General features: G+C 45.6%; 1 protein-coding gene across 1 annotated transcript in view; it reads left to right on the top strand.

Moving 5' to 3' along the window:
• Window positions 1–17,623, top strand: part of L3MBTL2 (L3MBTL histone methyl-lysine binding protein 2) — a 308,748-nt gene that overhangs the window by 273,094 nt on the left and 18,031 nt on the right. Inside the window, 1 exon segment of the mRNA XM_073572982.1 lies at window positions 9,067–9,150. Within this exon segment, the coding sequence (XP_073429083.1) occupies window positions 9,067–9,150 (84 nt within the window).

Genomic DNA, 17,623 nt, shown 5'->3' with positions numbered 1-17,623 from the left:
TAATCATATTGACCTGGAGAATCATATCGCCAGGACAGTTATGCCATGCAGTGAAGATGGTAAATCAAAAAACAATTGTAGAATTGTACCTTTTTTTTTTTTTCCAATTGAGAAAATTGCGGTTGAAATTTTTTTTCTTGCTTTCCACTGCATTACATGATAAAATGAAAGTACAATTCATCCTGTTAAAAAGCAAGCCCTCATACAGCTATGGGGACAGAAAAATAAAGTTGTGTCTTGGAAGAATGGAAAGAAAAGCGAAAACAGAAATGCAAATTGTCAGTGGTGTCAAGGAATTAATGCTCCATAATGGAACAATGGGTACAATACAAGTGTTGGAAGATATTACTAATTATATAGCCTTTGAAAAGCCGTTAATACTGTGGATTTTCCACTCATGTTTAAAGAGGATCTTTCACCAGTTTGAAAATGTTAAACTGGCCACAACATGGAATAGTGTCTGCAGAGCTGAGTAATATGTAGTGTAGCATGTACTTCTCCTGCGTGAAGTTGACCAATGATAAGTCTGCAGTAACACCATAAGAAAAGAACCCACCCCCACAATAAGTTAGAGCAAGTTTTCTCCTATGTGAAACATGTAATAACAGACATAGACTGAGATTACCTCCTTTTGAGCAACTTTACAGAAGAGCAGTTGGAAGCATTAGGAGATTCTGTAAGAGGTAGGAACTTCTTATGCTTGTTCTCTTGGAGAGTTGATTTTTTTTATTGGCCATCACTTCCATCAGGTGAGTACGAGAATTGGTTTTCTTGTCCTCTAATTGGCATTATATTTTAATGAGGATTTTGTTGTTCTTTTGCCCTTCTTCCCAATGAGGGAAAAGTACCTTCATACTTTGGATGTAATCAACTGCTTGTGCATCTACTGCTTTCAGATTGCTTCTTTCAGGATTTATTTATTTACTTGTATAGTGCCATCATATTTCACAGTCCTTTACAGACCTCATTAATGTTGTACCTATTGGGCCTCATAAACTAAACTCTTTATATGCATGTCTTTGAAGCGTGCTAGGAAACTTTAGTTAATTAGAGCAAATATGGGGAGACCATGCAAACTCCTTGCTGATGTGATTCTTGGTGACATTTGAACCCAAGACCCCAGTACTGTAAAGTGTCCGTGCTAACCACTATGCCTCCAGGTTTCCTTTTTTTATACTCTTCTAAAGGGTCCCAGGTGGGATATGATCGCATCAAAACCCACAGTAGTCCATTGGATCTGGTCAACCAAATACGGTAACAAGGCCTACCTCTAAATGTGCAAAGTCTCACTGTTACTTGTGACAACCCATTCTCATCGAGTGGTGGGGGTGTTGTGAGCTTTTCCTGACAAAGTCTCTACTCTACAGGTCTGCATAGCATTGCGTCACCGTCACGCTTTGTATTGCATCCTAGTGTAGTGTGGACTAATGCAAAAGAATGCAACCTGTAACATTTGGCAGAGTGCTTAAAGGAAATCTGGCACAAGGTTTTTGCTGCCTTATCTGAGAGCAGCGAATGTAGGGAAAAGCAGTTTTCACTGCTGTAAATGTAGCAGAACTCAAATGCTTACCCTGTCAACATCACAGCTTTTTATGTACATTGTATATTTACAGTAAGCTGCTGATCAGTGCTGGGGGCATGATGGACCAGGACGCACGTGGGCAGCTAGTCCGTCAGTGATGAAAACACTATCTCCTAAGTACAGAGCCTAATAAGTGACACATCACTGATATCAGGGTATCAACCCCTACCTCATGCAACCCTCAGAGTACATAGCAAAAACCTGCTGACAGGTTCCCTTTAAGACAGTCTACTAGACTTTCCTTTTTGTTGCCATAGTTTTTTCCACCTCTAGGGACTGTTTTCAGATGTCCCAATGTGTGTTGTCCCCCAATAACAGAAAATAGTTTTTTTTTTCATTACTAATTAGTCTTTTCTTGTACTGTACTGGGGGATACAACACCCATGCTGTTTGTTTTCCACAGTTATTACCCTCCATATGTTCATTATTAGGCTTTTGTGTGTCCTACTGCTAGAATACGTAGCACAGTGGCTGCAGGAGGGGTTCGTATAGCTGACGGAAGGTGCAGATACTTTAGCTTAATACTTTAATACACAATGCAATCAGACTATATGTGGTACTGCTATTCATGTGCTGACATTCTAGTACAGATATGTTTACAGTGCACTTGTTTCTTTTTCATCTCATTGGGGTACACAGGAACCGTAGGTGTGTGCTGCTGTCACTAGGAGGTTGACACTATGCCATGAAAAAAATGTTGCCTCCGCATTATACACCCCTCCGACCGGCTGTAGGACAATCAGTTTTTGCTTAGTGTCAGCAGGAGGTGGACAGGGGTCTCTTGCAGACTCATTCCTACCTCAATGTGCGTCGTTCCTTTTCAGGAAACTTTGGAGGGATACAGAGTAGATCTGCTACATCTGTACTCCCACTCTGGGATTATGAGTATGGCGTGTACTGTCACCCCGTATTCTCATGAATCCCACTGGCAGAACCCTAGCCCCTAACACAGGACTCGTGTTCAGGTGGCAGCTCCTGGTCCTGACCTTCGTCTTCCATCACTTGCCCACCAGAGCTTGATGATCAAGAGAAACGCCCTGCAGAAAAGGTTTGGGACAGCAATCTTTTCATGCAGATAACAGACCCCTGTTACGGGGTGAACTGGAAGTAAGAGGCTGCAGAGTTTTTATTTCTGCTCACCAGCTGCCCTAGGCTGAATGTAACCGCATGGCTCAATACTTATTCTAAGAGCCAACAATTACTTTGAAGCACGCGGTGCAGCGCGGTTCCAGCCTCCTCCCGTGGCAGCGTTATGGCCCTAGGCTCCAGCAGGAGCCCAGCACGGCCGACGCCAGATTCCGGCTTCTGGCAGGCTCCGCCCCTCGACTTCCTCTTCTTGTACCAGCGCCATCTTGGTGCTCCAGGAGGCCAGAGCAGGGCCCCGCCCACAGCTTCCAGGCGGGGATTTCATAAAGTTTCTAGGCAGCGGGGCTGTTCACTTCACTCTCTCACTCTCTCCCTCATCAGCCTTCGGGCAGCAGCTGCAGTGGGGACACAGGTCGTGGGTATGCGAGTACTGCACTACAGGTTGCTCTCTCACTCCACTTTCTACCCCCGACGGTTGGCACCAGGTAAAGCCTGTCAGTATGCCCAAGGGAGAGCAGTCCCCCTCCTCCTCATCCACTTCAGCGACCTTGGTCAAACATTTTGTATGTACCAAATGCAATGTCAGGCTTCCTTCAGGTCATTCCTCGCCACTCGGCTCAGATTGCAGCAGAACTACGGTGTCACCTACGCTAGAGAGCAGGTGCAGCCCCCCCCCGCCTTGCCTGTCAGAGCTCCCGCAATATCCCTGGAGCAGGAGGAAGCCACCCTGCCTGCCGCCCAGTGGCCATCCATAGCCACAGGAGACAGTGAGTGTCCAGGATGGGCCTCTTCCTTATCTAAGTCCATGGCCGACCTTACCAAGGTATCACAGACCTTGGTAACGGTGCTTGACAGATTGCCACTTCAGACTCCAGTGGACACAGGAGCATCAACGGAGCCTCCTTTCGGGCCTTCTAGAGGCCATAAAAGGTTTAGACAGGACCTCCAACCTAGGTCCCTTCTCGCTCCATCTCACCGCCAGAATTCCTTTGGCCGTCTGCCTCCTCCCGGTCCTCATCCCTCATCAGGCCTCACCAGGTGAGGCATTATCAGAGACACTCAGAGGAAGGTTCTGAGTACGGGCCAGAACAGTCCCAGGGCGTCAAGAATATGGTTCAGGGCCTCATTGCCGCAGTCAATGAGACCTTTATCATTGGGGACGCCACATCAAAACCTAATGATCAGGCTTTTTCATTTAGGTGTCATAAGTCCCCCTCTAGGGTCTACGCCTCCCACAACGATTTTGAAGAAGTGTTGGCCAGGGAAAGGGAAAACCCAACCAGGCGGATTCAGAGGGGAAGTCGTTTTGGGATTCTATATCCTTTCCCTCCAGATCTCACCGCCAACTGGACCGCCTCCCCTTCAGTGGATCCACCAGTGTCCAGACTCTCTACCAATACAGTCCTCCCACTCGCCAGTGGGGCAGCACTAAAGGATCCCAATGATAGGAGGATGGAATCCCTGGCAAAATCCGCCTTTGAGGCAGCAGCCACTACATTGTGTCCAGCCTTCGCCTCAGCCTCGGTAGCTAAGTCTCTTACAGAATGGGCCAAACAGCTTAGACAGGGCATATTGGCCAGGGCAACACCAGCGGAACTGGCGGAGTTCGCAGATCAAATCTCTCATGCCAGGAGGTATATGGTATCAGCAATCCTGGATGCCGCGTCTTGCACAGCTCAAGCATCCAGTAACGTGGTAGCCGTCCAGTCTGGCTAAAGGCTTAGAAGGCTGATTTGTCCTCAGAGAAATCACTGACCAATCTGCCGTTTCAGGGTGCCCGACTCTTTGGGTCAATGTTAGATCAAATCATTAAGGATGCAACGGGGGGGGTACAAGCTCCCTTCTTCCTCAGACCAAGCCTCGTCGATATGTTTTCAAACGTAGGGCTCAGCCCTTTCAGCCCTTTCGCTGTGCCCCAGCGACAGGCACTAATGCTCATGGCCCACAGAGGTCGCAAGCACCTAGAGATAGGAGGAGGGTATCCTTTCGGGCCACCCCTTCATGGCATTCTCGCAGTTCCAACAGCAGAGCTACCAGGTCAGGGCCGAGCAGAGCCACTTCAGCCTGATGCCGGCTGGGAATCCAACTCCCTTCCCAGTACCTCTCCCAGACTAGGAGGCCGCCTTCTACTCTTCAGAGATGTCTGGCAGAGTTCAGTAGAGGATATCTGGGTAAAGGAGGTGGTATCCACAGGATGCAAGATAGACTTCAGCACGCTTCCGCGAGACCGTTTCTATCGCAACAACCAAAAGACGCTGCTATGGCTCTAGGTTTTTTGTGGCAATCGACTCTCTCCTCAATGCAGGAGTAATCGTCCCTGTTCCCGAGCAGGAACGTTTTACCAGCTTTTACTCAACAAAATACCAAGGTCAAAAGTGCATGTTTAAAGGTAATAAAAAGGTGTTGGAATAAAAACCCTATCAAAGCACAAATGGATAGTATAAGACAAATAAGGACAAATCGGAACTCAAATCATATCACAACGAAAAAAACGAAGAAAACGTCCAATATTCAATTGAATTAAATATTTATTAAGAAAAATACAAAACAATAAATGCAGGGGTGGGAATAAATTACCAAAACAAGGGGCAACACAAGGGGTCAATTGCACAGATATTATGCACTACAATGTACTATGACTGTATAGAAAATAACATAGTTATAAGAAATATTAAAAATTAATGAGCCACAAAAAATCCATGATTCACAAAATTCATGTGCTGATATTATACATGATCATAACGTGTAAAAAAGTAATTCAAGTAAAATTATGAAAACCAATCTATATATAAAGTGCAATGTGCAAACATTCATAAATAATGGGCTCAGGCACAGGCAAATAAAAAGTAAATAAATCATATATAAAGTGCAATATGCAAATAATTTTAATAAACAATGGGCTGAGGCACAAAGACCGCATAGATGTATATCACCAATTAAACAAATGACTAGTATAAAATACCAAATGGGCAAAGAATGTCACAGCAGATAACCATATAAGAATGCTCAATGGCAGGTACAAAAAAGAGGTGTCCAACGACAGTAAGTCATGTCTGCAGTTACAAGTGGAATGTTTCCAAAATTACATTTACAAGTGCCAGGAATGTTGCGCCCAATCAATACCTTATGCCGGCGTGCAATAGATTCCCAGGATGCGCCCATCCCCGACTCACATTTCGGCGTCTGCCTTCGTCTGCATTTATTGTTTTGTATTTTTCTTAATAAATATTTAATTCAATTGAATATTGGACGTTTTCTTCAGCTTTTACTCAAACCTGTTTGTGATGCCAAATAAGGATGGCTCAGTTCGTCCCATACTAGACCTCAAAAGGTTAAACAAATGGGTCCACTTACGCCATTTCAGGATGGAGTCGATTCGGTCGGTAATTACGTCTATGGAGGATCAGGAATTCCTATGTTCCATAGATATCCGGGATGCTTACCTGCACGTCCCCATTTTTCAGGGACATCAATGGTTTCTGCATTTTGCTGTCCAAAAGCAGCATTTCCAGTTTGTGGCCCTGCCATTTGGGCTGGCAATGCCCCCCAGAATTTTTGCAAAGATTTTTGCAGCGATGGTAGCTATATTATAGGTCAGAGGCATAGTATTATTACCATACCTTGACGATATTCTTGTCAAAGCGCCCTCCTTCACTCAGGCTCGGGAAAACCTAGCGGTGGTTTTAAACACGCTGTCCCAGTTTGGTTGGATCTTAAACAGGGAGAACTCTCACCTAACGCCAACCCAACGCCTAGAATTCTTAGGGATGATAATCGACACCGTCACTCGAGGGTCTTTCTCCCAGAAAGAAAGTGGATTACCCTCCAGCAGGGAATTCGCTCTCTGTTAAAATTCTGGCTTCTATCCTTTTGCGCTGCCATGAGAGTCCTGGGGAGGATGGTGGCAGCCTCAGAGGCAATACCCTTTGCCCTGTTCCGTTCCAGGATACTGCAGAGGAACATCCTCCTTCAGTGGGACAGGTCCATCTCTTCGCTGGATCGCCCCTTCCTCCCTTCCATTCAGACCAGGGAGTCCCTCAAGTGGTGGCTGACCTCCCCCCTCGTTCATCTGGGATGGCCTTTTCCCCCTGTCCACTGGCAGGTGGTAACTACAGATGCCAGTCTCCTGGGCTGGGGTGCGGTATTGCGTCACCTGACGGCCCAGGGACGATGGTCAAGGTGAGAATCCTCACTATCAATCAACATTCTAGAACTGAAGGTGGTCTTTCTAGCACTCCTACATTGGGAAAGATACCTCAACAACCAGCCAGTCCGGATTCAAATGGACAATGCCACAGCGGTGGCATACATCAATCACCAAGGGGGAACCAGGAGTCCCCGGGCACTGGCCGAGGTATCCAGGATCTTCAACTGGGAGGAAACCACAATTCCGGCAATTTCGGAAGTTTATATTCCCGGCACAGACAACACGGCGGCAGACTTCCTCAGTCGGGAGGGGCTCATGGCAGGAGAATGGTCCTTACATCAGGACGTGTTCCATCAGATATGCCGGCTATGGGGTACTCCAGACGTGGACCTTCTGGCGTCGCGACAGAACAGAAGGGTCCATCAGTTTGTCTCAAGATACCGTGATCCTCTAGCAATAGGGGTCGACAAGCTGGTCATTCCCTGGACACAGTTCAGACTGACTTACCTGTTCCCTCCCCTTCCTCTCCTGCCAAGACTGCTAAAGAAGATCAAGGCAGAAGGGGTGCCGGTCATATTGATCTCCCCGTACTGGCCCAGGAGGGCCTGGTTTGCAGAAATTATCAATCTTCTCGCAGGCACCCCCTGGAGACTCCCCGACAGACCAAATCTCCTGGCTTAGGGGCCGTTTTACCACCCGAATTCTCGGTTGCTCAATTTGACAGCATGGCCGTTAAAACCACAATACTGAGAGCAGTGGGATTTTCGGACCGAGTCACTAATACAGCGATCCAGGCTATGGAAACCATCCTCTTCCAGGGTCTATTATCGAGCCTGGAAGGCATATTTTGGCTGGTGTGAGTAATCACATCACATCTATGCCCTGTTTCCTACCATCTGTCCTAGCCTTTCTCCAGGCAGGATTAGATGCCGGTCTTGCCCTAAGTTTCTTGAAGGGCCAGGTATCTGCTCTCTCTATTCTTTTTCAAAGAAATTTTGCCTCCCGCTTACAGGTTAAGACCTTTTCAAGGGGTGGCACATGCAGCTCCTCCTTACAAATCCCCAGTGGCTCCATGGGATCTTAACTCGGTCTTGGAAGCCTTGACAGATTCACCCTTTGAACCCCTCCAGGAAGCTCCCATGTCTTTGTTGTCCTGGAAGGTGGTATTTTTCGTAGCCATCACCTCTATTATGCAGGTTTCAGAATTAGCGGTTTATTCCTGTCTCCCTCCATTTTTAATTATGCACCAGGACAAGGTTGTTTTGCGGCTTTCTCCTAACTTTCTTCCCAAGGTGGTATCGGCCTTCCACCTGAACGAGGATATAATCCTTCCGTCATTTTGCCCTCTCCAACCCATCCTCTGGAGCGTTCTTTGAATAAGCTAGACCTGGTCAGGGTGATAAGGGTCTATCTGGCCAGGACCGCTCCCTTCAGGAAGGCAGACTCACTCTTTGTTATCTCCAATGGGGTGAGAAGAGGCCTGCCGGCCTCTAAGGCAACAATTGCCTGCTGGATCAGAATGGCAATTCTGGAAGCCTACCAGGTGAAGGACAGGGTGTCCCCCTGCTGGGGTCAAGGCCCATTCAACCCGGGCGGTGGGCGCCTCCTGGGCGGTGCACAATAGGGCATCAGCCATGCAGTTGTGCAAGGCAGCCACATGGTCGTCCGTGCATACCTTTTCAAGGTTCTATAAGGTCCATACCTATGCTTTAGCGGACGCCAGCCTAGGCAGAAGAATCTTGCAGGTGTCAGTGGCGAGTTCTCTGACCTGAAGGAAGTTTCTGTCTTCTCCCACCCCAGGCACTGCGTTTGGACATCCCACGGTTCCTGTGTCCCCCAATGAGACAAAAGACAAAACAGGATTTTGGTTGCTTACCGTAAAATCTGTTTCTCAGAGTCTTCATTGGGGGACACAGCGCACTCCCGTGATTTTGTTACTTGTAATGAATATATGATGACTTACATGATAATGTCTCCTCCTACTGCTTTTTCACTAACTGAATGTCCTACAGCCAGTCGGAGGGGTGTATACTGCGGTCGCGGAGTTAACATTTTTTTCATGGCGTAGTGTCAGCCTCCTAGTGACAGCAGCGCACACCCACGGTTCCTGTGTCCCCCAATGGAGACTCTGAGAAACAGATTTTACGGTAAGCAACCAAAATCCTGTTTTCTGCACATCACTTTTTATTATTGGGTACAGTTTATTTTGGATTGAATAGTTAAGATGTGTGTTTACCTTTTTCTACTGTAGAAAGAAAATATATAAAGAAATCGTACCAAAAAACAAACCACGTCAACATAACGCTGGATGTGTCTGGTTCTAAGGAAAAAGAAAGTGAGTCTTGGCGTAGATCTGTTATTATGAATATATTTATGCCATAACTATTATATAATTGTGAACATTAACATTCAATGGTTGTTCTTAACCCCTTCACTACATTGGGATGTTCTGTTTTTGCATTTTCGTTTTTAGCTCCCTTTCTTCCCAGAGCCATAACTTATTTTTATTTTTCCGTCAATATGGCTATATGAGGGCTTGTTTTTTGCAGGACGAGTTGTCCTTTTGAACGACGCTGTGACGCTAGTCACTACTTATGGACAGGCCGTGAGGCAGAAGAGTCAGACTTTCTGGGGTCAATACCAAGAAAGTACGTAGCTAAGCAAGGGAAAATACAAAGGCGTAAATCAGGTCACAGTCCCAGGGTCAATAACAAGAGATAGCGGATCAAAAGCCGAAGGACAAGACAAACGGATATAGTCAGAACACGGTCCAAAGGGTCAGGCAGCAGAAACTCAGAGCAACAGAATCAGGCTAACACTCACTGATAAGCACAATTCAGTTAAGTAGCTATTCTAATGCCAGAACACTGAACACCTGCAGAAAGTCTCGCACCCCCAGACAAATTGGACAGCTAAGATGTCGATCAAGGCACCATCAGCCCAGCAAGCCCATCACAGTAATGGACAACCAAGCTGTCAATCAAGACACAGACAGCTTAGCAAGACAGTTTCCATAGAACAGCATAGCAATCATTCACTGAGCGGAGGAATCGTGACAGTTACCATTGGTTTTACGATATCATGTACTGGAAAATGGAAAAAAAATTCAAGTCTGGTGAAATTGCAAAAAAGGCAATTCCACAATTTTTTACCATGTTCACTAAATGCTAAAACTAATAGGTATAAACTTAGCACTCAACTTAAGTGTAATCAAAGGAGATTTATTGTAATATGAAGGTAAAACGTTTCGGTCAATTGATGACCTTCTTCAGTTACGTGTTTATAACAGACTAGCTGAAGAGCCCGGCACTGCCCGGGCATAGTAACTAACTGTGGTTAGTTATAGCAAATTATAATTATCCTCCATCAAATAGTCCCGTGCCCATATACCCATCATACATATCCACGATCCCATAGGCCCGTGCCCATATACCCATCATACATATTCTCCGTCCCATGCCCACATACCCATCATACATATCCTCCATCCCATAGTCGAGTGACCATATACCCATCACACATCCTCCATCCCATAGTCCCATGCCCATATACCCATCATACATATTCTCCATCCCATAGTCCCATGCCCATATACCCATCATACATATTCGCCATCCCATAGTCGAGTGCCCATATACCCATCACACATCCTTCATCTCATAGTCCCGTGCCCATATACCCATCATACATATCCTCCATCCCATAGTCCCGTGCCCATATACCCATCATACATATCCGCCATCTCATAGTCCCGTGCCCATATACCCGTCATACATATCCTCCATCCCATAGTCCAGTGCCCATATACCCATCACACATCCTCCATCCCATAGTCCCGTGCCCATATACATATCCGCCATCCCATAGTCCCGTGCCCATATACCCGTCAAACATATCCTCCATCCCAAAGTCAAGTGCCCATATACCCATCACACATCCTCCATCCCATAGTCCCGTGCCCATATACATATCCGCCATCCCATAGTCCCGTGCCCATATAGCCATCATACATATCCTCCATCCCATAGTCCAGTGCCCATATACCCATCACACATCCTCCATCCCATAGTCCAGTGCACATATATCCATCACACATCCTCCATCCCATAGTCAACCATTATGACATCATAATGAGCGGCGACAGGGCTTGCAACCTATGATGACATCAGCGTCGCCATGGCAACCGTTGTGACATCATAATGAGGGGCGGGGCTTGATACGCACACACTGCTTCCCCAGTATGCAAATAGGGGCATTATGACATCACAATGAGAGGCGGGGCTTGACACGCACACTTTTTCCCCCAGTATGTAGATGGGGGCAAAATTGTTTGGTGAATTGGAACGAGCGGGGTTAAAATTTCGCCTCACAACATAGCTTAGGACGCTCTCGGGGTCCAGACGTGTGACTGTGCCAAATTTTGTGGCTGTAGCTGCGACGGTGCAGATGCCTATCCCGGACATACACACATATACACACACACACATACACACATACATACACACTTTGAGCTTTATATATTAGATTTCTTGCAATAGGATGTGAACCTATTGAGTAGCTCCGCGTGCTCATTATAGGGATAGACTGTCCTCAGACTGGGCTCGTAAGCTTAGTATGGTGTGGAGCAGGGGCAAGCGTGCCTCCAGACGCAGGATCCACCGCAATACCAAATGTGTATTTTTCATTTATTTTTTAGTTTTACTTTGAATGAGGCAAAAGGGCATTGATTTGAAATTTTATATTTTTTTTACAACTTTTTTTTTTTTTTTACACTTTACTGGCTTCAATTCTCTCCTTAGGAGACTTAGGCTATGTGCACACGTAGCAGAAAATTTCTGCTTAAAAACCGGACTCCTTCCCATAAAACGCGCGTTTTTTCTGCGAGTATTTTACGCGCATCCCCAGTCTCATTGGAAATTGCTAGAAATGTGGAATTTTCCGTGAAATTAATGAGCATGCTGCGTTTTTTTTTTTTACCACAAAGCGTTTTTTTTCGCGGTAAAAAACGCATCAATATGCACAAAAAGTGCAAAATGCATTAAAATGAATGGGAAGCTTATTTTAGGCGTTTTTTTTAGCTGATTTTTTGGCAAATCCACAAAAAAAACGCTACGTGTAAACACAGCCTTAAACCTGCGATCTTCTGATCCCTTGTGCTACACATAGTAATGCATATCTGCTATGAACGCCGACCACAAGGCTACACTCCTAGTAGACTGGCAATGACAAGCACGAGGGTCTCCTGCAGACCCCATGGTTGTCTTGCCAACACATCAGTGCAATCATGTGACAGAGGCGCCGATGAGCAGAGTTAGTGACGTGCTTGACGTTGCTGTCCAACAGCATTTCCAGCGGAGCAGTCGGTGTATTTAGTTCTAACATTTGTCTGGTTAAGGTGATACTTACTGACATATTGGGGGAAGTGGGAATGGGCATGAGGGTTGGTACAATTGGGCAGAGCTGTCACTGGGAATTTCAGGGCTCCATATTGGCAACATTTTAGGGCCCCCTTTAGACTCCGCCCAGGCTCAACCACAGTTCTGCCTCCACCCCTCAGACCACCCACACTTGGAAAAACTCCACTTCTGCACCACGTCCTCACCAATCACACATTAACAGTTCCCACCGAACACCATATCACATACATGGCCACCAGCTTTTGGTTTGGCCAAAAGATTTTTGCCGCCACCATGACAAGGAGACTATTTTGGCATGGCTCTATTCCACTCTAACCGATTAAAATTTGTTTAAATACCCAATACTCTTTTTTTTTTTTTTTTTTTTTTTTTTTTTTCTTAAGGTATATTTTTATTTATTTTTCTCTAAGGGGATACAGGTGCTGCTCACAAAATTAGAATATCATCAAAAAGTTTTTATTTCTGTTCTGCAATACAAAAAGTGAAACTTATATAGAGTCATTACAAACCAAACAGAGTGATCTATTTCAAGTGTTTATTTCTGTTGATGATTATGACTTACAGCCAATGAAAACCCAAAAGTCATTATCTTAGTAAATTAGAATGCTTTATAACACCAGCTTGGAAAATTTTAAATGGAACTTGTCACCACTTTTTTGGCCTACCAGCTCAAAATATTTGCGTGTCAGCTATGCGTTCCACAACTACTTCTGAAACTCCCTGACTCCCCATGTATCACCCATAAAAACCTTTTTTATTTGTCCTGCGCTGTATGTTAATGTGTTTGGTTCGGTCCGAGGAGCGTTGCTCCTGTTCCCTAATTTAAGATAAGATAATCCTTTAGGCTGTCTGCCCACGATGCAATTTTTAAGCGTTTTTGCCGCGATTTTTGGCGCGAAAACGTTTAAAAATCTTGTACATGACGCACCCCATGCATTCCTATGGCATTCCGCACATGCTGTGCTAATGCTGTGCTTTTTTCCGCGGCGGAATCGCATCGCGGAAAAAATCGCAGCATGATCATTCTTTTGTGCGGAATCGCAAAGAATTGCCGCGTTTCCGCACCCATAGGAATGCATGAGAATCACTTACTTCCCGCATGTGGTTATGCCCACCATGTGGGAAGTTAAGCGTCTCATGTGCGGTTGGTACCCACCGTGTGGAGGAGAGGAGACTGTCCTCCAGGCCCTGAGTACCATACCCCTGGAAAAAAAAGAATAAAAAATAAAAAATCGGGGTATATTTACCTTTCGACGTCCCGCGCTGCATTCACGGGCCTCAGTGTTCCCAGTAATGCCTTGCAGCAAGGTCCTGTGATGACGTAGTCTCGCGTGACTCTAGCGGTCTTGCGAGATCGCTATAGTAACGCGAGACCAACGTCATCACAGGTCTCGCAAGGCATCGATGGGAACGCTGAGGCCTGGGATGGCAGCGCGGGACTTCGGAAGGTAAATATACCCCGATTTTTTATTTTCTTTATCATTTTTAACATTTTATCTTTTACTATTGATGCCGCATAGGCGGCATCAATAGTAAAAAGCTGGTCACACTTGTCAAACACTATGTTTGACAAGTGTGACCAACTTGTCAATCACTTTCCAAGCGATGCTACAAATCGCTTGGAAAGTGCTTGAGAAAATCGCGGCAAAATGGTGGTCTGGGGAGCCATGTCATCTGCTGGTGTAGGTCCACTGTGTTTTATCAAGACCAAAGTCAGTGCAGCCGTCTACCAGGAAATTTAAGAGCACTTCATGCTTCCCTCTGCCAACAAACTTTTTGGAGATGGAAATTTAATTCTCCAGCAAGACTTGGCACCTGTCTACACTGCCAAAAATACCAATGTCTGGTTTAAAAAAACAACATCACTGTATTGATTGGCCAGCAAACTCAAGTAACCTTAACCCCATAGAGAATCTATGTGTTGTCAAGAGGAAGATGAGAGAGACATCAGACCCAACAATACAGACGAGCTGAAGGCTGCTATCAAAGCTTCAATAACATCTTAACAGTGCCACAGACTGGATTGTGTGCCTCTCCTCTCTTCCTCCAGACTCTGGGACCTTGATTTCCAAATGAAATGCAAAATTTACTTTCATCTGAAAACAACACCTTGGACCAGTGAGCAACAGTCCAGTTCTTTTTCTCCTGTGACTTGACACAAGGATTGTGACACTTGTAGCCCATGTCCTGGATACATCGGTGTATGGTGGCTCTTGAAGCAATGACTCCAACAGCAGTCCACTCCTTGTGAATCTCTCCAAAATTTTGAATGGCCTTTTCTTAACAATCATTTGAAGGCTGCGGTAATCCTCGTTGCTTGTGCACTTTTATCTACCACACTTTTTCCTTCCACTCAACTTTTCCTCGGAATTGTGGATTTTTCCATTAATATGCATGGATACAGCATTTTGTCAACAGCCAGCTGGTTTAGCAATTACCTTTTATGGCTTACCCTCCTTGTGGAGTGTGTCAATGACTGCCTTCTGGACATCTGTCAAGTCAGCAGTCTTCCCCATGATTGTGGAGCCTACTGAAACAGGGACCTTTTTAAACGCTTAGGAAGCCTTTGCTTTGCTTTGTTTTTGTTAATTATTCTAATTTACTGAGATAACTTTTGGGTTTTCATTGGCTGTAAGCCACAATCATCAACATTAACAGAAATAAACACTTGAAATAGATCACTCTGTAATGACTCTATATAATATGAGTTTCACTTTTTGTATTTAAGTAATGAAATAAACTAACTTTTTGATGATATTCTAATTTGTGAAAAGTACCTATATGTCACTTTTTTTAAATGATCAATAATACCACATAAATGGGACAAATACCACCACACCATGACCATACCACATATTACCACCACATATAAGGGACATATACCGCCATACCATGACCAGATCACATATTATCACCACAAAGTGGCTGAATACTGCAATGCTGATCATTACTTTTAAAAAGTGGCATTATGCACAGGAGCTCGGTACATAGTATACAGTGTATATTTTCAGTGTAGAGGTAACACACTGACCCACCACTGACATTAGACACAGGAGCTCTGTGTATAGTGTTCAGGTAATAGAGTGATCACCAGTGACATTATATATATGAGCTCTGTACATAGTATATAGTGTATATTGTCAGTGTACAGGTAACACACTGACTCAACGGTGACGTCTCTAGTTAAAGTTGTTCATCTTTGCTTTTCATCATCCAGTGCAGACCGCAATCACTTCTTCCAGTCAAGACTCTTCTTTGCAGTAAATAACACAGTTATCTAGAACACCGCTTCCAGAGCACATTCCCCATTTTTTCCCCAACTTTTACACTCAGATGAAGAAAAAAAGCGACATAATGCTGCTTTGCACAGTAGCAGGCACCTATAATATTTTCATTGTGTTTGAAAAACGGGGAAAAAAACTATTATAAAATTGTCGTATTAATTCAAAAGGCGCCATTTGCATCTTATTGGACAAACAGGTGACGGCATATGTTTGGGGGTGAAAAACAATACAGTTGTATGGATAATTGCACTATTTTTGACCATATTCACTGCCTTCAGCAGTGACCATAGAATGGTCAGCATGAGGTGGCTAAAGCCACTGCTTGGCTGCAGTCAAAAAGAGGAAGCACCATAGTTCCAGTCCTACATTGGTGGGGGATTTACAAGGTGAGTTTACATTTTTTGTTATTTTATCAAATCCCTGTTTTAGCTCATTTTAATCCTGGACAACCCTTTAAGAACTTATAAATATGTGGGCTTTTACCTTTAACCCCTTACCGAAATATGCCGGCACATGGCGGCTGTGTTTTTCTGCCTCTACGAGTGTGCATGGATCAGAGTTCTGCCTTCGGCTGTTAACCTTTTAAACGCCACTGTCAATCTGTGACAGCGGCATTTACAGTACAATCTTGGGGGCGCTGTTCCAACCACCTATGGATTCCCCCCTTGAAGCGCCGATGGGTTGCACTGATTGACAGAAGTCTGTTTTCATGACAGTACTCGTCTAAATGCCAGCCTATGGCAATAATGTGTGTTTTGCTGTATATGGCACAAGTTATCCGACAATCGCAAGTTCAAGTACCCTAAGGAAATACAAAGTACACTGAAAACATGAAAAAAAAGATTTAAAAAAATATTGTAACACTCGTGCCCAGACTGGATGACGCGAGGGAGGATTGTGGCCCCTCTGTGCCACCAACCAGACTACCCTGGAAGGGCGTGACCAGAGCTGGATTGGTCATCTGGCATTTCTGGCAAATGCCAGAAGGGTCGGTCTCCCTAATGGGCCGCTCGATCACTTGTACTCAGGGGTGGGATTCAGCGGGTTCTCCTCGGTTCGGTGGAACCGGTTGTTAAAAAAGCAGCCGGTTCCCCGAACCGGGGAGATCCAGAGCCGCGATCCGGTCCTCTGATGTTGCTGGCGGCGCTGCCTGCAGGCAAGGAGCAGAGGAGGACTCTTGCTCTGCTTCCTGCTGGATACCGCACGCGCATTGATACTTAACGTGCTGCTCTCTGTCTGCTGACTACTGGACAGAGCAGCACAGCACATTTTCCTGCGGCACAGTGCGGCTATAATTGGCGGGTAACTAGACTCTGGAGCTGACTGGACTCAGGAGTTACCTGCCGCTGCGGCTGCCCAGTGAGCTGAGCTCCTGAGCCTGGACAAGAGGACACTAGTCTGTGTGTGGTGACCGTGGCCCGCCGCCCGCCTGCCTCACCGCGGGATTATTTACTTCAGTCTTCAGTTCAACTTCAGCCTGTGGTACACACAGGCCAACACCAGGTCAGTTGTATATGTGCAGTGCTGCTGCTTATTGGGGACCTGTGCTGTGCAGTGCTGCCTATTAGGGACCTGTGTGCCTGCCTATTGGGGGCCTGTGCTGTGCTGCCTACTAGGGACCTGTGCCTGCCTAATGGGGACCTGTGCTGCCTATTGGGGACCTTTACTGCCTATTAGGGACCTGTGCCTGCCTATTTGGGACCTGTGCAGCACTGTGCTGCCTATTGGGGACCTGTGCCTGCCTTTTGGGGACCTGTGCTGCCTATTGGGGATGTGTGCTGCCTATAGGGAACAATGCTGCCTATTGGGGACCTGTGACTGCCTTTTGGGGACCTGTGCTGCCTATTGGGGACGTGTGCTGCCTATAGGGAACAATACTGCCTATTGGGGACCTGTGCCTGCCTATTAGGGAACAATGCTGCCTATTGGGGACCTGTGCTGCCTATTAGGGAACAATGCTGCCTATTGGGGACCTGTGCCTGCCTATTGGGGATTTGGCACTTTGTAGTTCTGATGTGATTTTATAAGTACTATACATTAATAAATTATTATTACTCTGTCGATTATACTTGTGGTTGTGATATTTTCATGAACCATTCTTTTTGTG

The sequence above is a fragment of the Dendrobates tinctorius genome, unplaced genomic scaffold (genome assembly GCF_039654945.1).
Source record: "Dendrobates tinctorius isolate UK_male_01 unplaced genomic scaffold, ASM3965494v1 ptg000033l, whole genome shotgun sequence".
In the NCBI taxonomy this organism is placed as follows: domain Eukaryota; kingdom Metazoa; phylum Chordata; class Amphibia; order Anura; family Dendrobatidae; genus Dendrobates; species Dendrobates tinctorius.
Note: the sequence above shows the minus strand (reverse complement) of the source record. Positions and strands in the feature narration are given on the sequence as shown.